General features: G+C 43.4%; 1 protein-coding gene across 5 annotated transcripts in view; it reads left to right on the forward strand.

Annotated features, from left to right (window-relative positions):
- Nucleotides 1-23767, forward strand: part of NPAS2 (neuronal PAS domain protein 2) — a 97367-nt gene that overhangs the window by 27091 nt on the left and 46509 nt on the right. For 3 of the 5 annotated variants that reach the window (XM_042810817.1, XM_042810813.1, XM_042810816.1), the window contains exon 2: nt 21815-21868. In XM_042810817.1, the coding sequence (XP_042666751.1) occupies nt 21837-21868 (32 nt within the window). In that variant the 5' untranslated portion in view covers nt 21815-21836. Of the gene's footprint in view, nt 1-2123; nt 2223-18787; nt 18808-21814; nt 21869-23767 lie in introns of those variants that run through there. The other 2 variants (XM_042810814.1, XM_042810815.1) reach the window with 2 other exon arrangements.

Here is a 23767-nt window from a genome sequence, read left to right on the forward strand (position 1 = left end):
ATTCTCTGCCTGTGCCCTCAGCACACAGCCCAAGAACCACGGGTTCCTCTGAAGTCCTAGGTCTTCCCTAGTCGCTCTGCTGTGGCGCTGCCTCGTGACTCTATGAGGTCAGCAAGGAGCCGGTCTCCACCTCCCTGTCGCTGAACATCAAACCTCAGAAATCAGGACAGGCAGAGGGGGTCATTCGCTCTTTGTGCTATCCTATTGTTTTGTCAGCATTTAGCGTGCCTCTGAAATAGAGCAAAATGCATCATTATTTCCCAGATTTCCTGAGGCTGCGTGTTCCAGTGATGGCATTTGCCACTCACCTGGCAGGGGATCAGATACAGGGAAGAGAAGCAGAGCTTGAGTTAGATATTGCATCGACCAAGGTGCTCAAGTTGCTTGTGTGTGCTTGAGTAATGACAATGCTGAGAATAGTGGAGAAGAATCCCCCAGGAACAGAACATGAACATTAATTATAGGGGGGAAAATATATTATTAACATCAGACCGCACACTACAGGAGATCCCAGTGTGACTATTAAAGGAAATTAATTACCACCTCTCTTTACCTTTCAGATCAACTCTTCTTTATAATGAGAATAATTCCTTCTTTGTTACCACTGGTATTATCAGCTGTGTGAGAACAGTTTTTCCTGGTATTCCATTCACTGGTATTGTGTATCTGTATAGTCTGAAAATAAATATTTGCAACAGATGCATTGCATTCCCTCTGAGGGGAAGTCCCTCAAACCCAGGCTCAGGCTCCGTAAAACAGATCGGCATGCTGAAATACTGCTTCCTCTGTGCTGATAAGTGTGAAATAGCATCAAAATCATTCTCTGTGGCAAAACCAGGAGCAGGATTTAGGAGGTAGTACAGGAGACCTCTTTTCCATTCCCATTCCTCACTTTACATCAGAGTGGTTAAAAGCCAGGAGATGTTCTTACTTTTTTAAAACTAATCCTGCTTCACGAACCCTTTCCCAGATCACCAGTGTATTTTCCAAATACATCTTGTGTAATCTCACACAATACATTTTTGCTGGTAAAGTCAGAATTGAGGTCAAAACTGGACTAAAAGAAAACTCATTACAACTTCAACACCCGTAATCCACCCTGAGGAGAGAGATGAAATGCAGTGAGCAGGCTATGCATGCATTGTTTCCATTGTGCTCTTGATTAACTTGTAATTCACAAGTGAGGGAGTGTGAAGGAAACTACTTAGTGATGGAAGGTCACCAATTCCAAGAGGAAATGAACGATGTATAGGCATCCCATTCATCACTTTATTTGTGTAACACCCTTTTGGAATCTGTCTCTCTAGGGTAAAGCCCATTTGAAATCTTTTAATATTTTGCAAAGACAAGGCTGGAAGCTTGTGTAATCTTAGTGACAAAAGAATCATATATAAAATCCACATCATCCCAGGGCTGCCAGCACCTTTATTTCTTGAAGAGGCCCCTAATTCCCCCAAATTCTTCCTGCCCTTGATAGAGGCCAGAAATGCTCACGATTCTTTCAACCCCACATGAAGATCTGCTATCATCCTATTATTTCCAGATAATAACAGCCCTATGCGCTGCTGTATGGTTTGCCTTTGCATTCCAAGGAGCATCAGCTTCTCAGAAAATCCTCATTATGGGCATGGCTGTGATTAGTGTCAGGTTCCCTAATTCTGGTATCAAGAAATATTTGAATGTGTGCATGATCTCCTCTCCTCATCCATAATTGCACCCTCGATTTTTACAGAACAAATTTATTAATGAGCGAAAGCTGTACAGCAAAGAAATTGCATCAATTGCTCCCTTCATTCGTAGAATAGCAGCTACCTCTCAAATGAGCAACAAACTCCTGAACCAGTAGCTTCCTTTATCATACTGAAATGGAAGCAGTATAACAGTAGCTGGTCTAAATGTGGAAATAGAGATCAGCATATGTATTGGCTATTTGTAAAGGCTCTAAGAGTTTGGCTAAAATAAGAATTAGAAACAAAAACAGGTTGGTAAAACAGATATCTGTGCCACACAGAGAAAAGACCTGTGTATATATCCCCAATCTGCTTCTACTGTTAAAGTAATACTATAGCAATAGGACAGCTAGACATGACTGAAACGCTCTCACACTTTATTTTCTTCCACAGTTTATTGCAGAAATAATAAACACACTGTGCTGCACAGAGTCAAATTGACGCACGTGATCTTCTGCATTATTGGTGGCTAATACGATTGCTCTGGAGCAGGTCAGTGCACATTCTCACTTTCAGTTACTTTGGACAAATGCAAACTAAGTGTACCGTGAAAAATTTCATCACAGAACATGGCGTCCAAAAGATGATGTATGTCACTACTGTGATATTTTTATTATGCCTCAGAGGAAACCCATGTTAATGCACAGCTGCAAAAAGAATCACAGGTTTTAGAGGAGACAAGATCCAGAGTAACTAATGTGGACTAGCATTTTCTTTCACGTGTACCAGCAGAGCTGCAAAAATGCATGAGGCAGGACATCATCTGCTTTTCTCCACATACAATTTTTTTTTTTTTTCAGTGGGAGATAGGATTGAATTAAGTCTTATCCCTGGATTTTGTAACAGTGCTTGTGAGGAAGTACTGAGTTGCTAGATAGAGAAATAAGAGAAAGCTGTGGCATACATACGGGATCTTGAGGCATGGAGGAATTGAAACATAGTATTAAAATTAATTCTTAAACTCTGCAGAGAGTTTTTTTTATTCAGCTCGCTATGCAACAAATAGAGGAGTCATGGCATGACAAAAAAATCTTCAGCCCAACTGTCACATGTCCAGGGTGGATGGAGCTGTTGGTAGTGGGCACATTCCTTGTCCAAAATGTGATTCCTCATTAGCAGGAAACCTGTCTGCAGAAGGGCAGCAGCTGCTGCTCTCACTCCTTCCAGCTCTGCTGTAGTGGCTTGGCATACAGGGTTAGGCTATAATTCCAAGCCAGGTTTACAGGGCTTTAGCTCCTTTTCTTTCAAAGGACTTGATGCTGCTTCTTACTGATGTGAGAGCAGAGCAGCCTGATCTCCTCCTCAGGACTGTGAGAGAGGGCAGAGAGGCTCCAGTCTCCTCATCCCAACTGAGCTCTGCAGGTGGCCAAACTTGGGGATAATGATGCTGCAAGAGGAAGAGGGGAGGAGAAGGCTCTCCCTGGTGGAGGGGACGGTTGTCAGGGCAGGCTGAACAGCTTCACAGGCTCCAGAGTGGGACAAAATCCAGACTGAGCCAGAGATAATTGGTTTGATAGTCGAAGAATAAGGAAGCAGCAGATGCCTTTGAATGCACGATAAGAGCAACAGGTCAGAGACTTGGCTCGTGGTGATTAGGTTTTGAGATAGCAGTAGAAGAAGTCTGTGTTCAGAAACTTGGCACAAAGCTACAGTCCTTTTTCAAACATCTGTTTGGGATGACAACCTATGATCCCTCTTTCTTTTCCCCCCTATGATTTCCACATGAGAGTGTCTACTGCGGTCCGCATTTAAGCCCCTCAGGAGCAGACTAGAGAGGGAAAAGTATCTGGATCTATGAAAAGGATAATACAGGGGAAAGTATCAGAGAGCCTCTGTTTCCCAGAGAGTCTTCTTAAATGTGCCTTACCATTGATTCAAATATAGATTGATATCCATGGCATAATCTGTGCAGTTCCTAGCAGCACCTGCATTTCTTTCAAGGTTTCTCACCCACACTTTGCCCGGCCTGTTATTTCTTGCCCCATATGACAAAAAGCCATCCTAGCAGCCAGGGAATTGGAATCCAATGGAAAATAGCTGAAAGCTAGCAATGAATTTAGGAGCTGTGCTAACCATTTGGAGATTTATTCTCTTTTTTTTTCCTGGATAATGGGTAAGTTAGAACCTTTCAATATTTCAAAAGAGCGCAGTAGAAAATATCCCTGGGGACAGGCTGTGTAAGCTCAGATCCTGTATCTGAAGTCCAGCACCAATATTTTCTCTAATGAAAAAAGTAATTCATTCAGCTAAAAGAGAGTGAGTTTGACTTTGAAAATTAAAATCAATGCTTTAATTCAATACGCATACAATTACCAGCTGTCAAATGGTATGTAATGCACTTTTACTTGAGGAAATAAAAACAGCACCACAAAAGACCAGAAAGGAGGCATTTGACAAATGTTAGGGTTTTCATTATGAACATTTTTGGTGTTTTTGAAAGCAACGCTGCAAAGTTAAGCATCACAGATGACAGAACATTATGCAGAGGGCATAAAAGGACCGATGGTGTTTTTCAGAACACATATCACTGCTTCCTGTAATGTTCTGTTGTCACAAATATATGGTGATTAGCTATTTATCAGAGTGAAAGCACATCATAAAACATTCCACATATCATTGAGTTTCTAATAATCTGTGTCACTGTAAAGATTAATACATTAAGTCAGTCCACATAACTTCATAAAATACGTTCCTTTGCCAAGATTTGTGTTGGCTTTGGAAAACAGTGGATGAAATGGGAACATCTACTTTTGTTGTCTGGTCTGTGAAATTACAGACTTGTTTTTTCTCTCTGGAACAACACTGTTCTGAGTAATAAGAGTGTCCCCAGTAGTGTTGTCAGCATGGGAAAATCTCACCTGCCTGCTTTACGAATACAGTCCTGCTTAGTCTATATTTTGGGACGTGACTTACCCACATTGAAGCCTTGCAAATCCTTTCACCATGTTAAGGCACACTGAAGAGCAGCACTGTATATCAAGGTCAATATTTTCAATTTTGGGTGCTGAGAGTTCAGCACTGAAATCCATATTTAGTCATCTAACTACCTTTCTGAACACCCACATGTTCTTCAATTTCAGTGATTTATCACTACCTGTGTTTCCACCAATCCTTCCCCAGAGCCCCATGGTGTCTAAGAATACACTGGAAGTTGTATTTTATTTGAAAGATAGCTAGTGTAATTGCTGTTTCTGGAGAGAAAAAAGAAAAAAAAGGAAAAGAAAGATACAAGCCAACCGTAACACTGCAAAAGGGAAATCGTTTCAAATCACAGAGAACATCTGAAAATCCATCCACATATTCACACAACTTAAACATACTCCCATCACTAGCTTAAAAAATGCTGCCCTGAGCCCACTCAGAAATGCGTGATTCAAAATGAGATTAGTGATGAATCCAAAGGAAATATAACCTTCTCAGGTTGGAGTGTGACTGATGACACGCAGCACCAGTTCAGTGGGGAAGGTAGGAGTTCATTTAGATTGATTTATTAATGTTTTTCACAGCATCAGTAAAATACTTGATAATTAATGGCAGAGAAATATGAGTTCAGCTAAAATCTTCCATAAATTAAAAGTATTTAATTTAATAGTAATTTAGAGGATTTTGCAAAGTGCCAGAGCAAGATAACTGCATTTGCAGAGGAGGCAAGATTGAGAGAACTGCCTGCTGGACTGATGCACATAATGTATCTTTATGGCCACGCGATTCGCCATTCAGCAGCAGAACTACTATCCTTCCCATCAATATTTCCACGAAGCGAGAGAAAAAAGTATATCAGGAAAAATGTTCTCTCGCATTTCATTCTTCGCTCTTTAGCTGACTAAAAATTTACTGCACGCCTCACAGTACAGTTTAGGACTCGGCATTATTTCTTGGGATAATGTCAGTTTTAAAATAGCCTGGAATTAGACTGTGGACAAATTGAACCTGTTCATTCCAGTAAAACATTTCTGAGTTAGGAGGGGATGAGTGAAGCCTTTTAGTGGCTTACCTATTCCAGCACCCTTCACCAAATCTAGCTCAGACCTTTTTGCCCACCTGAACAGCTGCAGCTAAATTCCATCACTCCGTCTTCTTATGGCCCATATGTACACCGAGCTTTATGTGGCTTGGCTGTGCTCACAAGTACACAGACACACATCTCCAACATGCAGCATGTTACTCATGGCAATGCTGCTGCTAATCCTCTGAGCCACACACCGGGTCCAGAATGAGGAAGGGGTATGAGGACAGAGTTGGCTTGCAGATGGGAGGAGGTGCTGGCTTGGGGTGCTGTGGGGAAGGAGACACAGGGCAGGGATGAGATCAGAAAACCTATGGTTGGATTCCCAAAATATGCTTCTCAGCCATTTTGGCTGCCAGAGGTTGGAGCAAGAAACTTGTGTATCTTGATAGTGGGTAGGTTGGAAAACAGTGGAGCAACGTGTAAAAGGGTAAGTGATGTATTAGGCAGATGTGCCTTGCGAAAGTGCTCAAAATTTCTGTGTCATCTTCACTAAGTGAATAGAGAGCATTTCACTTAGAAAATATAGGTTTTATTTTTCCTGTCCCGTGTCCTCAAGAGTGAGGTGATTAAAAACAGAAGGTGAGAGTTTTCAAAGGCAAGAACTACAGGGATGGGACTGAGATTTGGATGAGGATTGCCCTCTTTTTCCGACACCCATTTGAAAAAGCTCTGGTCTGCTTTGAGGGATTTGAGAGACTCCTCGCTGCCAATTTTAAGAGTACTGGAACACGTTCAATCATAGACAGAAAGGATAAAGTGTACTTAATTCTCTGCACTTTGGGGTGGTTTACATTGGCACAGTCTGAAAGGTTTAGAGTTCTGAAGTTTACACATTCACAAAGTCTTGGTGTTCAGATTTAACATCATGTACTTTTTTTTTCACTTGAAGTAGGAAACAATCAGCAAAGTTTTTTCAGGACTTGCCTTTTGAAATATGGAAAGCAAGGTGAATGGTGGGGGGGAAAAACACCCGAGGGGGACCAAATATTGTTCTTATTATAAAAAAAAAATCTCCATACCCAAATACCCCATAATAATGTGGCAGTAGGATGTATGAAAATAAAGTGAAGTGCTGTCATATTGGATTTTATACTGCTTTTGTTGTAGTTTCTATAAATTGATATATTTTCTGCTGACGCTAAAGTTGCTATAGTTCTATAGTTTCTACAGACACCCTTGAGACTGCTTGAAACCCAGCAGATGAGCAACAACAGCATTCCTGTGACCAAAAATCCTGATCCATCTCATAACAAAAGCTTTTCTCCTAGTTTCCTAGTAATGCCATCAGGATACCATTTTTGTGAGGATTTTAGGGACTTTCCTCTTTTTCCCATCTGAAGCCAAAGCCCTGTGACTGCCTCTCCCAGGTGTTTTGCACGAGTCTGGGAAGTCAGGGGATCTGACCCATCAACCTCCAGGGTTTCCTGCCAGTTGTTTTCACCTCTTTTCTCCTTTTTGTCTTTTTTGCTTCTTTTCCTCCTGCATCTAGCCATCATGTACGACATAGTTTTGGTAAGCCTACACTGAGCCACATTCTTGCTTCACTGCTTGTTCAAAGCTGGATCAGGTATGCTGACAAGAGCTGGATTCACGGTAGAAGGGAATCATAGAATCACAGAAGAGTAGAATCACAGAGTGGCTTAGGTTGGAGGGGATCTTAGCTCCAACCCCTCTGCCATGGGCAGGGTTGCCAAACTCTAGATAAAGTTGCCCAGGATGCCATCCAACCTGGCCTTGAATGCCTCCGGAGATGGGGCTCCCACAGCCACTTTGGGCAGCTGTGCCATTGCCTCACCACCCCTCTGAATAACAAATTTCTCTGAAATATCTAACCTAAATCCCCTCTCTTTTAGTTTAAACTCATTTTCTCTTGTATTATTACTATCATATTATGCGAAAAGTTGGTCCCCCTCCTGCTTGTAAGCTCCCTTCAAGTTCAATGAGGTCTCCCCAGAGTTTTCTCCAAGCCAAACAAGCCGAGCTGCCTCTGTCTCTCTTGATAGAGGAGAGGTGCTCCAGCCCTCTGATTTTCTTTATGGCCCTCCTCTTGGCCACAAAGCTCCAACAGCTCTGCATCCTTCTTGTGCTGGGGGCACAGTACTCCAGATGGGACCTCACAAGGGCAGAGTAGAGGGGGACAGTAACCTCTCTCTCCCTGCTGGCCAGAGATGTTGATGCAGCCCAGGTACAGTTGGCCTCCTGGGCTGCAGGCACACTGCTGGCTCATGTGCAGCTCTTCATCCATCACGACTCCCAAATCCTTCTCTGCAGAGGTGCTCTCACTGAGTTCTTCTCCCATTCTGTACTCATATCTGAGATTGCCTTGACCCAAATGCAACACATTGCACTTGGCCTCACTGAACTTCATTAGGTTCTCATGTGCCCACTTTTCAACCATGTCCAGGTCCCACTGGATGATGTCTCTTCTTTCTATGGTGTCTACTGCACCACTCAGCTTAGTGCAATCAGCAAACTTGCTCAGGGTAAACTCAGTCCCGCTGCTTATGTCACTGATAAAGGTGTTGAAGAATAGATATACTGTAAAGTATCTTACTTTCTGCAAGGTAGCTAGTGCTGATTTTTTTACATTACCTGAGAAAACCATGGTGTGCTGAAGGTGTTCAGGTCCTATTTTTCCGTCTGTGGTGCTTCAGTAATGGCCATGGCACTGTGTTTGAATTGAAATGCCGTTCAGCATTTTCAGCATTAATAGAAATCTATGTTTTGTGTTTTTTTTGTTTTTTTTTTTGTCTCATGATTTTTACCTCTGATAATTATGAATTATATGTAAGAACATGAAACAATTCAGGGTTTTTGGGACATACACATACTGTGCAGATATATGACACAGATGGCAAATAAAACAGCAAGTCAGCCTGACATTCAGACAGCAAATTTGCTTGCAAGTGGGAAGGGTAAATGCACATTCAGAACTGAAAGAAGCACCCATCATAGCCAAAATATGCTTTCCTACCAATATCATTTGGCACAGAAAAGATTTGTTATTTTGCAATTCTAACTTTCACAGTACATGAGGTACATGAGTACTTCACTATGGTTTTCAGAGTGCCTTTATTCTTTCTTTTCAAAGTTGATATCTGGCAGAGGCATAATTTTATGCTTTGCTATAGGGCTTTTAATGACTTCTTTGTTTCTGGAACACAGCAGCTGAATGAATATGCTAACATTTAAATGCACTTTATACTCTCTGGACTACATCCTGCATTTAGCCTGTGTTCAAGAGGACATTATGTTGAGACATTCTGAAACCTCTATTCCATTTTAGTCAATAGGGAGAGTTTCCTGTAGAGTAAGAAGTAGGGAGATGCTTGAATATAAATAAAAAATGTAAACAAAAGCAGTTATAGTTTGCTCTCATTCCTCCATCTCATCAGTTTAAAGCTGTTCTTATGCCAAACAGTACTGGGTCACCAGAATGCATCTTGGCTAAAAATAATCAAGTCTGAAAATGTATTTTCTTGCATGGGTGCCACATGGAAGATATTATCTGGGGCCAGATCCATTTTAATGGATCCTAAATAACAAGATTCAGGAACTACGTGTCTAAATTATTTCAGATGCTGCATTTATATTGAATGAACAACTTCAGCCATAAAATCAGATGTCTTGAGCATTGCTCAGGATCCCCCTTTTCCAAGCAGCACCCCTCAGAAGAGTTGCCTGGCAGGAGGCTCTGCCCTGGGCACTCCATAAAGCAGTACTGGCTGCCTCACGAGCTGCCCTGCAACGCCACGTCACACAACACAGAGCTGTTTCACCACCAAAATAGAACATCTATCAATTACGGTTGAGGAGACAAGCCTCCCTACAAAATTCAGACAAAATCCCCTGCCACTGCTGACACCGATAGCAGGAAAAGAGAAACAAGGTGCAGTAATGACTGATGAATTGGAGAATTTCCCTTGCAGGAAGACAGTGTTGCCCATTAAAGCTGGGTTTGCACTGTAGAAGGGTTATGCAGAAATTTCTGCTGGTGCTATACAGGCTTTAGACTGTTCTCATGTTCTGTTTGTATGTTTGCCTGGGTTTTGCTAGTTTTCATTGTTGTCATTTTTCATCACACTAACCCATAAGGGTTATCATTACCCAAAATAAATAAAAACAGGAGATGTGATATGTTCAGCGCAGTGAAGATTTGATTTTTTTTTCTCTCCTAGCATTTTGCTTTTCAAATCATTGTATTCCCAGTAGCACAACAAAAATCATTTGCTTTAGTGCAATCCCTAATAACGATGGTATCAACACAAACCTCTGTTTGTTCACATGTTGAGCTCATTGAATAAAGAAGCTTATCATTTATCTGTGTAGAAGCTTTTAATTAGTTTTCTGAATTTACTCCAGAGATTAATGGGCAGATAATATTTAATATATGCTTTATTGTTTTCATTTCTTTATTGAGATATCTGAGTTTGTATGCTGTTCCACCTTTGATCTTTTACTCTCTCTGTGTTAGTAATGGTGAAATATTTGTCTGCAATCAGATTAATAAAGAATTCCACCAGCCCACTGCAACTGAGTGGTGGTGGGTGGTTTGTAATGTAGGACACAGCAAGTTCTATTCTGTCAGGGATTATAAACCATGCTCAGAAAAGGCCATTTGTACTGGTGTCACTTGCTGGTACATTTCAAGATTTCCAGCAGCTGGATAAGTAGGTGTCTTCCTGCTCACACACCAGATGAATAGTTTGTGGATTTAGGCATTCCTTTTTTTGCTGAGATATCTTTTGACCTTTTCTCCCAGCTGCCCCCTTTTTCCCTGGTCCTGACCATCAGGTATGGTGCACAGCTTAGCAAAATAAGAGGAAACAGATGTATCAGGCTTCAGTAGCAAATCATACCTCTGTAGTGTGTCTGCCTCGCTGGTTTGGCTGGTACCAGCTGCATTGCAAGACGTGACACACTTCAGAGCATGCTGTTTAAAGAACTTGATCCAGGGTAAGCATGTGCAGAGCTCCTCTGGCTCCTTGCAGCAGTGCCATGGAATGTGGTGGTAGGGTAAATTGGTTGTGGTTGCCAGGAAGGTGCAGGTGGACTCCTCATGATAGCTGTGCTCTTCTGAGTTTCCATGGTGAGGACGGTGAGATGCTGACACAGCTGCCCAAAGGAGCTGTGGGTGCCTCATCCCTGGAGACACTCAAAACCAGGTTGGATGGGGCCCTGGGCATCCCGATGTACTGAGAGATGTCCTTGCCCACTGCAGGGGGATTGGAGCTAGCTGATCTTCAAAGGCTCCTTCCAGCCTAAACCACTCTATGATTGCAAGATATCTCCTTCCTGCCACATGTCTGGCCTCTGCTGCACTGCTCCTGAAACCTGTCGCTCTCCTCTTCACTCACCATCTCATTGCTGGGAAGAGAAGCTGAGCCTAAGATGCTGAGTTCATCTTATTTCTTGTGTCTTGGGAGAAGATGCATATTCCAAGTGCAGATAAAAGAGAACGAAAACCCTAAGTAAACAACAGCGCATCATTTTTATTTAAAACTGTCCTATGTAAATATAAAGTTCAACATTATGGGTTTGTTGTCCCAGTAGAAGAAGGATTAAAATGCTTATTAATGGGATTTAAAAGCAGGAGTTCAGTTATATTAGCTACAAAAATATAATTATCATAATTAAGATTGCAAAGCACTAATGAAGCTCTTTAATAATTATCCTTTTTCCTCAGAGATTAATTTTGTAAAACCTGATTTGAATTTTACAACACACTGGAGAAACTTTGTTGGTGTAAAGATGGGAACCGCTGGTAGCAGGAGAGGGCTGAGAGCAGCAGCACTTGGTACATTGCTGGGATGTGCTGGCACCAAGGCTTGGCCTGCACTGGGAGAGATTTGTAGTCACAAATGCATTACATGGTGCAAAACGTGTGTGCAGCCTTGGTCTGATGCTGTGTCTGAACTCTTGGCAGGCTTACAGACTTGGACATGAAGCTATGGGACAGCAATGGGAGAGCATCCAGTCACTTGCAAACAGGCAGACCATGCATCTCTGGACTCCATCTCTCTAGAGCTTAAGAGTGCCCAGCCAGACTCTGAGCTTGATCTTGTCAGAGGTGACCTTAAAACCCCTTAGCTTACAAGATTGACCTGCAAGAGAGACCGCAGGTGGTAGAGGGCAAGAGCCTGTATGGTCACAGGCTTACGAGGTCCCTCCCGAGAGATGAGAGAGGCAGCAAATTCTCAAAATTAAATGACAACAAAGTGTCCGTTTAAAAATATCTCCCCAAAACAGATTTTCATGATTCATCTCCCTAGATGATTAAATATTTAGTTCTGCTGACAGGAATATGATAGTTACTATAGAGCAGAAAATTTAGTGCAGTGTGTGAGTTATAAGCAGATATGTTATCAAGCTGTTAACACAAAAGTGATGGGATTATTGGTGTTGATATCTGTATTTCTTTATTTCGTGCGGGGATTTTTTTTTTTCCCTGCAGCAGCAGATTTAGGCCACAGCTTTGCATTTTCTCAGGACAGGGAAGCTCTTTCTTTCTTGCATGCTCCGTGCAGTAGCGGTTGTGTTTTGTCACAAACCTCCTACCTCCAGCCCCCATCAGTGGCAGAGGAGCTGAGTCCCTGTGGATGTCACCATGCTGGGACACCTGTGAGGATGGGAAGGCCAAGAAAAGCACTCGCTGTCCAGCTTGAGTCTCAGGCTTCATTCCATGGAAACGAGCCCATCAGGAAACCACGGTGCCACCAGGTGCCACCAGGACAGGGAAAAGGCAAGGCCACCAAGAGAGGACAAACTTTTATCTCAGGTCCTGCTCAATGGAAAGAGAGCTGCCATGTGTGTTGAAGTACCGAAGCCTAGGAAAAAATTGGAGTTCTCATCTAGTTTCTGGACTAGTTTCGCTTTCCTGCTGAAATCTCCACAGAAACATGTGGCCTCAAATTTCAGCATCTGCAATGTGGAGAGGGCACCACCAAAGCTAGTGTAAATTTTGACAGCGCTGTCCAAAATTCACAAGTCCCTTCTGAAGTAAATTTCTCCACTGTTAGTAAGGTTATATCCAGGCCCAGAGCCTTTGAAAGTAGAGTAACTTAGTTCCTTGGGAGCCATCGCTAAATAGTTAACAAGCCGGCAAAAAGTAGGGGGAATGAGACCAACCTATTTCAGCTTCTGGATATTCTGCTTTACACCATAGTGCAACTGTAGCCTGTTTAATTGGATGGAAAGGATTAGAAGGATCTTGTCAAGGCTATTGCTGCTGGGAAGAAAAAAAAATAGTGACTTTGACGACAGTCCCATCAGAAAAGACTGATTTTCTGTTTGTGTTAGTGCTTCCCAGTTAGTTCATGCCAAACAACACAACAATCCTTGAGATTTCGACAAATAAATCTTCAGAGTGTTATATTCACGTATCTTGCCAGTTTGCCTGTTTTGGCTGAGCGTTTGACCGTCAGATCGTAGGTCAGATGTTAGATTATTCTAACATTTAAATATTTGCAGGAGCAAATAAACTTTAACAGATTTTTACAACTGAGAATACTTTATAACTGAGACCATCTTCCTTCAGGGGAAGGCTTCAGAGCTAATAATCACAAATAATTTGTGCAGCTCCACCTGTATGTTTAGGCCTGAATTTTGCAAAAATATAAGGACGTGGGAGAACTTCTTACAGCAGTATAGAGTTAAGCACATGTTAAAATCTTTGTACATTTGGGGTTTCTGATACTGTGAGGATTAAAGTTTCATGAATACCTAAAACAGATTAAAAACATGAGAAGCAGAGAGAGAAAAATACATTTCTTTTGCTGTTAAGGGCCTTTCTCATGACAGGTCTTTTTCTTCTCTGTTTTTTTTTTTCTTCCTAATTCCATAATAAAGTGAATATTCTTTTAAACTGATGTCTAAAGATGACATGACAGATGCAAGACACACAGTGATGCAATGTTAAAATGTGTACCTCATGTTCTTTTCTCCTTGATGGCAGGTTTATAAAGCAGGAAAGATGTCAGTGTAGAAGAGACAGTTCACAAGGTGCTGGTAGCACAGAAGACAAAAAAAAACCATTAAAATAGATTTCAAGAATATATATGTAGGAACTTATTCAGGGAGCACGAGGATGTTCCTGGTAGTAGCCAGCCCAGTAGATCCAGAACCACAGGACAATTGATGTTGTACGGGACCACAGTTAGTCTCCAGGCCAATCTCCTACTCAAAGCATGGCAGCTGTGGGATCAGGCTGTGTTGCTCAAAGATATCCTGTCAGGTCCTAACAACCTCAAAGGATGGGAACAGTGCAGCTTCTCTGGGCAGTCTCCACTACTGCCTGGCTGTAATGGAGAAGTTTCTCCTTTCTTCTTTCAACTGATGCCCATTATTTCTTCCTTTCCCATTCTGCATTGTCATGATGAGCTTGATCCTAGCTTATCAACCCTCTGTGGGTTCTGGTGGGCCTGCTAGGTGCCTCAAAGCCATCCCTTGTCAGCAATGAACCATCCCAGTTCCCCCAGCCTTTCCTCATGGGCAAGTGCGTCAGGTCGCATCACTCTGTGGGCCCTCTGATGAATTCCATCCAATCTTTTCTGTGTTGAGGTGTCCAGAACTGGACAGCCCTACCCTAGACAAGGTCTAACAAGTTCTGAGTCAAGAGGAATAACCTTTTCCCTCAAACAAGTCATGCCCCTGTTCATGCCACCCAGGGCACAAAGTCATACCACCACCTCATGCACAGCTTGCTTCCTACCAGGACTCCCAGGGCTGATCCACAGCAATCCATCTCCAGCCTGTATCAGCATCAAAAGCTCTTCCTTCCCAGATACAGGATATGGCTGTGGTCCCTGCTGAACTTCACAAGGTTCCTGTCAACTCTTTCCACCAGTCTGTTTGGGTTCCCCTGATGGCAGCCCTGCCTTTGAGCGTGAAGCCAATATAATGACACCCAGTGCTCCCTTCCCATATATAGATCCTGTCATTTATAACAAGCAATCAGGTTGCTCTGGTATGATTTACTCTTGGTAAATCCATGCTGACTGTTCTCTTTCATGTGTCCAGACATGTGGTCTGTGGACTTACTCCATAATTTCCCAGGAACTGAAGTAAGGCTGACTGGCTTCTTGCACCCTGTTGCCTTGTGGTTGATTTTGTGCTGTTGTTGTTGTTAAAGATGGGCCTATCAGCCTTTCTTCTGTAATCAGGGACCTCCCCAAGTCTCCACAGTCTCTCAGAAATGAGAGAGATCAGCCCAGTGAGGACAGCAGTGGCTCTCCCAGTATCTGCAGAGGCCTACCAGGCCCACTGTTTGTATGGGTCAAGTTGCCTCAAGGTCCCTTGAGTTCCTTGAGCTGACCCTCAGCTGTTGCTGGTCCTTCTGCTCCTCTATGATCCTCTCTCCAACACAGAGTCCTGAGTGACCTTGTGGGGGAAGACTAGGATGAAGGCATCGGTACCTCAGATGTATATTTCAATATCTAGAGGAGACTGTAAGAAAAAGGGGACAGACTTCAGCAGGTTCTGTTGTGATAGGACAGGAGTAAATGGTTTCTAACTGAAAGAGATTTAGATTGGATATAAGGAAGAACCTTTTTTACAGTAAAAGTGGTGAGGTACTGAAACAAGTTGCCCAGATTGATAGTAGAAGTCCTATCCCTTGGGTCAGGATGGTTGGGGCTCTGAGCAATCTGATTGAGCTGTAGGTGTCTCTGCTCACTGCAGGGGTTTGAACTATAAATAACCTTTAAATGTCCCTTCAACTCAAATGATTCTGTGATTCCTTTGCTGTCATTAATCCACCCACCCGTCCAGTTTTTTAGCAGTCCTTCCTTATTCAACCTTCTACTACTGTGATATTGCAGAACAAGCTGTTCTTGTTGCCACTGATGTTCTCTGCAAGTGTCAACTGTAGGTGAGCTTTGGCTTTCCAGACACCATCCCTACACACCCAATAAAGTCAATACAGAAAGGCCGTAACTGCAGTGGATGATTTACCATCTCCTGCCACATTGCTCATGCACAGCCTTTGATAAAAATCAGGCTGTGCACCCTAGTTTTCTAAGTCCTATTTTTTCTGAACTTACAGTAGTTACACACTGCCCAATTTTGCATAGTTCTGTAAGAGGGGAGGGATGAATACACATACGCCAAACCAGTAATGATGTGGCCTTTAACTGCCCCATGCCTCAGTTTCCTTGTTAAAACGCACCAGTCAATTCCATCCCGCCATCCCTGTTTTGCCATATCCCTGCTTCTATACGTGTTACCCTTCTGTAAAGGGGCTGGTCCTTCTCTCCAGAAGAACAGGCTGTCCCTCGTGAGGGCCATGTGAGAAGCCAAGGTTCCACTCTGCAGGAGAGCAGGCTGTGAGCAGACCATTGCAATCACGTCCTGCGTTCATCACACGCAGCAATGTTACCAAACTGACCTACTTTTCCCGCCCGCCCACGGAAGGCTAATCCTGTTCAGCATTGCTGGAAGGGGACGGGCACGCGGAAAAGTGCTCGGAGTTATACAGATGGCAGTCTTTGCTGATTAATGTTACTTTAATTTGTTTGCCTTTCTGTTTGCAGCCGTGTGAGGGGAGAGCAGCATGGGGCTAGACCCAGGGATTCACTTATCCTGCTCGCTGAAGTCTGAGTGGCATTAGCCATTCGGTAACAATCATAATAAGATAATGAGCATGCACATCCTGATCTCCGTCAGGGACGCCAGGCACTGCACAAACTTTACGCCTTGCTCACAAGCTGGAGATAAAGGATGCCCTGCGCTCACCCTGGCTGCCCTCCCTGCAGCACTGCACTGCTGGCATCATCTGTGCTCCTTCTAGTTCAGGCAGATGCAAATGATGCTGCACCTATGGGGGGCTCACACATCCCGCACCCTGAAATCGAACTGCCACCAGGGCAGCAGGAGAAGCTGCCAAATAGCTCACAGCAATAGGTGAAACACTTCTGACAGACAGAAAAGAATACCTTTTCTCACTAAATAAAGAATAAAATCAGAGTACAGTGTGAGCCCTTACTTCTTCTCATTATAATTTCAAAACCACTCAGTTTTGCTACCTGTGAGCAGTCCCTGCCAAACCCAGTTTGGAAGAGCGGAGCATTAATTTCTATCATGTTGCATCATTTTCATTGTCTGCATTTGGATTATTTTTTTAATGTTTTTTTTTTTGCTTTAAGCCAGTCTCCATGTAAAGATTCACTGTAAACATATGTGTGAAACGCGGAGAAGCCCATAGTTACACGAGGTCCAATATTTCCTCCAAAAGTTTCCTTCTTTTCTTTTTGTGTTTGGGTCTTCTTTGGAAACCTATAAACAACCTTTTCTTCAGTGCAAACAGAATGTAGTAAACCACTGACTAAAGGAAGATCAAATTGCACACTGTCAGGCAAAGACAGTCATAGCTCTAAACCCAGACTCATACCGTGCCGCTGGAGCTCTCCTTTGATTGTAAAAACAGTGATTCCCATAACAATTGCAGCATTACATGACCTCTAGTAACTGCCGACTGCCTTTCTCCCGCTGAAAATGCACAGTGCCTTCTCAAATGACAATCTGTATCGTGAGGAAAGTGAGTTTTTTTCCTTAAATTCTATTCAGTCTATTCTGTTTGCATTTTCATACATCACTTTGGATTGGTAGTAGTGTCCTGTGCTGTATTTAGCTATGGATTCTGTGTGTTCTTGTAACAGCACAGAGATCTCCATCTGAAAACTAAATTTGGAGGGTTACGTTAAATTTGTCTGTGAATCTCTCGGTTTATTCTGATTTGCACTTATATGAATCCTTCCTGTGTGTATGCACTATAGCTGTCACAATGGGATGTCCGAGTGCTTCATCCATGTCAGAGAAACACAGAACAAGCCATTGTAAATGTTCAGACAATCATTTGTTGCCTGTGACTCCTTGTTTCTCATTTGAGGTTGGATATTAGGAAACATTTCTTCTCAGAAAGAGTGGTGATGCAGTGGCACAGGCTGCCCAGGGAGGTGGTGCAGTCACCATCCCTGAAGATGTTCAAGAACCACGTGGATGAGGCACAGAGGGACGTGGTCAGTGGGCATGGTAGGGGTGGGCTGCTGGTTGGACTGATCTCAGTGGCCTTCCAGCCTTAATGATTCTATGAGGGCTGCCTGTAAGTTCTGGGTCTTCTGCTGTCACAGGACAAATTGTGCTCTCTGGTCACCAGCAAAGCCTAGCTGCCCTAGCCTAGCTACCTGTTTTAGGCTCTCCAGCAGGTTCTGGCATAGCTCATAGGTGATGTCTGATGGAGACAAAGCACTTCTTCATCCTGTATAAACCTTTTGTTATTCCTATCTTGCGCTCACTGCCATAATGGGCCAGGAAAATGCGAATGGAGAGGTGCATACTGCAATGCTATGGCACACCTTTCCAGTGCTGTGGAGCACAAAGAACCTGTTTTTCTTTTTTTTTCATGCAGCAGTAATGCTTGGTGTCTAACAGTACATATATATATATGGGAACTGTTGAGTCATGGCCTGAACCACTGATTGATCACCTGAGGAAAGGACTGAGTCAGCCATGGGAGCACAGGGGAAGGCAATTCAGCTGTGTGACAAGAAGGGGTGGAACCTGGCTGCATCCCTCCTAGACCCTATTTAAGGGCTGGCTACCACTAGGAAGGGATCTTTTTCTGGAGATTCCTCCTCTGAGGAGACTTTATTGTGAATCTAGATCTTTGGTTACAGATGTGCATTTCTTTCCTGTTTGTCCCACTGAGGGACGTGGTCAGTGGGCATGGTGGGGGTGGGCTGCTCATTGTATTGCACGATCTGAGAGGTCTTTTCCAACCTTAATGATCCTATAATTTGCAGTTCTTTCTTCTTTCTTCCCAGCAAGAGAAAGGAAATACTTCACTTTTTGGCCCATGCTACCTCCTATTAGAGCTCTGCCTTAGTTGAGAAGAAGGGAGTACAGCTGCTATTGCTGAGACACAGCACTGCTCCCCAGTGTAGACAAGCACCCTCCAAACCCATGCTGTGGAACACCCATGGGACAACCCACCATGCTAGAGAGGAAAAGGGAAGGAAGAGCCCAACCTTCTGCCTAAGCTGCCTGGTGTAGGGCTGGAGGAACACAAGTGCTGTGAGTACCCACCAGGCTTCCCCAGGCGCAGCCTCTGGGAGAGATTTACATTTCTGTCTTCCTCACTATCAACAGAGGGATGTAATTCAGCTGAATTACCCGAAGGTGATTGAAAATTCCTGTTAAATGTCAGGTTGATTTGTAGGAGCTGAGATTAGCCCGCCACGTGGCAATTTACTGAGAAATCAACAGCTGCTTGCTTGTATTTTGAGCGTCAGTCATGTTACCTCGTGAGCAATGGTAGGACAGTAAGGAGGGAAACCAACCTCCCCTACACAGAGGAGCCTAACTCACTGCAAAACACGCTTCTAGAGTACCATGAGGTTTTCCTGATCAGGACTGGAGGAATTTTACAGTGTGAGCTCTGTGTCCACTGGGAAAACGGTGTATCAAAATAAACACATGCAGTCTTTCTTCTGAGGAGTCCCTGCAGAGAGCTGGCACCATCCCTGAATTACTCCTTTCCCAAGCAGCAAATGTCTGTATGAATGAATGGGGGGAGATGTTTGGGCTGTAATTCTCCATCTGATGACAAAGCCAGGGGTGTATGGTTTTGTTTTCTGGATGCCCCATTTCCTCATTAGCTGAAGAAGCACTCATTTTGAAAAACAGAGAAAAACTAACTGGAAAACATACAAAATAAAATATTTCTATACGTGTTGTCATCACTTAGAGCCCTGGTGATGGATTTACAGCTTGTCCAGACTCCTCCTATTATGAGAAGCCCTCTGGCAGACCTCAGTGGCTCAGGGGTGGGGAGGGCCATGATTTGCTACAAAAGGAACCTGGCTACCAAGCTGCACAGCTAGCAACGAGTTGGCCCTGCGTGTTGGGAGCCAGGGAGCAGTGCCAGATTCTGCTGTACCTATTTTATGGAGAACAGCTTTAATTTCAGACGGTACATGTGTACCTACAAACGTTGTTAGCAACGTTTATGATACTCTGGAGATTTTGCCGTGCGAGCAAACAGAAGTAAAATGGCAATTAGGTACTGTCTAGCAGTAGGGACAGCACAGTGGGTCCAGAATTTCATGTTAGTGAGTGAGAAACATTGTTTACTGGAGTCTGGATGTGAATTGCTGTATGGGTCTAGCCAGGTCCCTGGCAGAGCAGACCAGTCAGACCTGTTGCTTCCTGGTAAGAGTAGGGGCTTCCCTGCAATGTAATTCCTTGACAGTTCATGCAGTCCAGCTACAGGAAATCACTTTCCAGAGGACCGATGTGCCTTGCAGAAGCAGAGGGGCTGAGTAGCACCTATCCCTATGCACCATCTATTGCCACCCAGAGCACTAGTCCCTGTGCTCCTGCTTTCTGCTTGGAATCTGCTGCAAACAAAGGAGCTGCTGTTGCAGCAGAGGAGGATCTTCAGTGATTCACAGAAAGTCCTCTGCTGACACTGCCCTGTGTCTCATGCCATGTCCTAGATCACAGATTCATAGAATCACAGAATGGCCTGGGTTGAAAAGAACACAATGATCATCTGGTTTCAACCCCCTGCTATGTGCAGGGTTGCCAACCACCAGACCAGGCTGCCAGAGCCACATCCAGCCTGGCCTTGAATGCCTCCAGGGATGGGGCATCCACAGCCTCCTTGGGCAACCTGTTCAGTGCGTCATCACCCTCTGAGTGAAAAACTTCTTCCTATGCAATGGAGCCTTGCGAGCAAAGCTCTAGCAAGGAAAGGCAGCAGAGTCCTAAATGACAGCCCTTGTTGTACTACCAATGCCTTCTTTGCTCTCCAATGACATAGCTGGGCATTGCAGATTCAGTAAGGGAACAAATAACACTAAAAAAAAAAAAAAAACAACACTTAATTTGTCATCACATTTTTGCGTGAATTATTTGAAAATTCCCTTGTTGGGCTGACAGCTCCATTTTGGCACTTGGTGAATAATCACCCGTAGGATTTGTAGAATGCTGGTAAATAAAATTTAACTGGGACTATAAATTTTCCTGATCTAAAATATGGATTGTGCTGTGGCTGACTTGCCTGTTTTCAAAGCCAAAGAAATATGTGAAAAAAACAAAACCCTAAAAACTACATCATGCTATTTATTTTCTGTATCACAGAATTCAGCAATTTAAATTTGCCAGCCCCTCAGCCTTCATATTTTCTATTTATGCTGCTCCATCAACACATCGAGCATCAGCTTTACCCTCCAATCAGTGACCTGTAGCTTTAATTTCTCCTTCCTCTTATATCTGATAAAAAATTGCAGGGTTGTTCTGTGTTCTTAGTTAACTGTTGAGTAATGAGCAGGTGGAACAGGACTGCAAAAGCACCACTGACAGAAGGAGGGATTTTATCCACTGTTCTTTCTATTGATAACTTTTCACTCCTGATTTTTAATAAGGCAGTTTGGAAACAGGCGCATTCCTGTATGACTCATAGGTGGAAAATACCATGGACTTAAATAATGCACATCAATTAACTTCCCTCCTCCCCTCTCCAACTTTACTCATGTCCTACATTTTGAGGAAAAATTAAATAGCAAACTTGCTGATTTTTGTGAGTGTTGTCACTGCATGTCATTAAACTGTGCCTTTGGGAAAGATGCTTGGGCCAACCCAGCAGTGTGGTGCTGCCCATTCAGTAAATGGGTGCAGTGAGGGACTGGAAGAAGCATTTGGGGGAGCACCTCTAAAGCCTCCTCTACTTGCTCTCAGCCTGGAGCTCATTCAGCCTGCAAGCTGACAGAGAGCATCCTCAACACTGAAAATCCCCTGAGAAATGTCTGTTTCTGTACAGCGTTGACGCGCAATGTTGTGCCTGGGAGCCTTGATCCCTGGCTGCAGACCCTACAGCTAGTGTGACGCTGAGGAGTAATGCTGTCTGCAGTGGATGTTTCTTAAATCATGGACTGTGGCATAAAGCACTGCTGACACATTTATCTGACCTGGATATCATCACTCTGTTATTAGAATGAAATAGCGTGACTCTGAGATTAACCTGAAAGTAGAACTAACAACGTGACGATTCATAATGGTTCTCACATTCCTTCCACAGGAAAAACTGCTTAGACAATCTAATGGATGAAGATGAGAAAGACAGGGCAAAGAGGTGAGCACTTTTCCTTTTTGAACCCTCTTTAACTCTTGGTGAGCTTGATGGTGCTTGTTGCTGCAGAAGCTGCTTTATCCATAATCAACTAATAAAAGAGAAGAGAGGAAAATAAAGCCAAGCTCAATCTGAAAAACTGTCATATCAGAGTGCAAGTCCTGGACACCCTGTAAGAGGAAAATAACTTACCAATTTCCTGTAGAAACGGTCAAAAAAAACCAAAGGTGTGTTTTTTCACACTAGTGAAAGAGCACAAGGCCTAAAGAACCAACAAAGCAGTCCTGCTGCTGTAGCACATCATCATAGCTCTCAGAATGTAGAAAATACGTGACTTTCTTTTTACAAGAAGCATATTGCAAAAGAAAAGGAACTTTAAAAATGTGTTGTTGAAAGGCTGTTCAAAGTGCTGTGTCAGCCCTAAAGTGACAGAAACATTTATTTCCATATATTCTTTGCTCCACGATAAAGTCCCAGCTGATACGTAGGCAGGAAATTGTTGCGAGCACTTTGTGGGCAGGGGAGGGCTGTGCTTCAAGGCAGAAGAGCCGTGCAATAAAACGCTAATAACTGTCCAATCTGGCTGGCATCTGCAGTGTCACAAAGGCTGTTGGAAAGCATTTTATTTATTTGTTTTCTGGAAGCATTATCAATACTGCAGCCTGCAATCTAATTGTTTAAGAGGGAGCCTCTGGTTGCATGCTTTTTTTTTTTTTCCCTGGTTCCCCCTAATGAGAGTAATTTCCAGTCCAGGCACAACTAGTTGATCCATTTTCATCTCTTTTGATTCCTTCTCCTCTCCTTCCTTCCCTGCGGCCTTTTCTCCCTGATATAGGTCAGTACACACTGCAGCCACACTCAGCCGCTCTGCTTTGCTCCCTCCTCCAGTGGATGCAAGGCTGCAAGGAGTCACCTGCTTTGCCCTCTGTGGGGTTTAGCTGATAAAACAGGGACACTTTACTGCGTGTGGCTGTGCTGAGACATCCACAGAGAACACAGACACCTGCAGACAGGGTGGTCTTGGGGAATGGATGCCTCCTGTCGCATCACATCACCAAACGTTCTTTCTTTTTAGTGCACGAGGACCTGAAGAGTGTAAGATGCAGGGACCTTGGGTCAAGGAGGTGGAGGGCAGTAGGCAGCCCACATCTAGCTGGTCTCACCACTCGTCGTGCTTAAGACCTCATTTTTCAGATATTAGCATTGTTGAAACAAAAATGCATTAAATGAACACGCAAAGGACAAAAATAGAATTAGGCGTATCCTCACGATCGGCGATTGTCATCACCATCTGGTGTGATTTTCATGCCGTTTGTTCAGGGAGGAAGTTTTTGATGTGCCCTGGGGCAGGCCTGCGCTAAGGTGGATGAAAGAAAAGATAACTTTTAAGATGTAAAGAGGAAATCACTTCTTTGAATTGCAATGTAAGCACTTCTTGGTTTGTAGAAATAAAACTAAATTGGAAATTAAGTCTGGAATTGTGGAGTCATAGAATATCCTGAAGGGATCCACAAAGACCATTCAGTCCAACCCCTGGCTCCGCATAGCACCACCCAAAATCCAAGCCCTATGTCTGACAGCGTGGTCCAAATGCTCCTTGGACTCTGGCACTCAGGGCTGTGACTGCTGCCCTGGGCAGCCTGTTGCCCACCACCCTCTGGTGCAGAACCTTTTCCACACCTCCCAGACTGATCATAAGAGGATTCATAGAAGTCTACAGTTACTGAAATATACGAGAACCACCAAGACTCATTTAAAAGCTGCATGGTTTGTTCTAAAGCTTTAAAGAAAGACAAATGTAGGAGAAGCCATTGGCTGAACATTCTGATCTTATGGAGATCAGAAATTGTAATTTCATTTTCAATTTTTTGATGCTAGATTAAGTATACTTAATTTTATAGA

Source organism: Centrocercus urophasianus, unplaced genomic scaffold (assembly GCF_019232065.1).
Source record: "Centrocercus urophasianus isolate 14NV4802_14NV808 unplaced genomic scaffold, USGS_Curo_1.0 seq_12, whole genome shotgun sequence".
Taxonomy (NCBI): domain Eukaryota; kingdom Metazoa; phylum Chordata; class Aves; order Galliformes; family Phasianidae; genus Centrocercus; species Centrocercus urophasianus.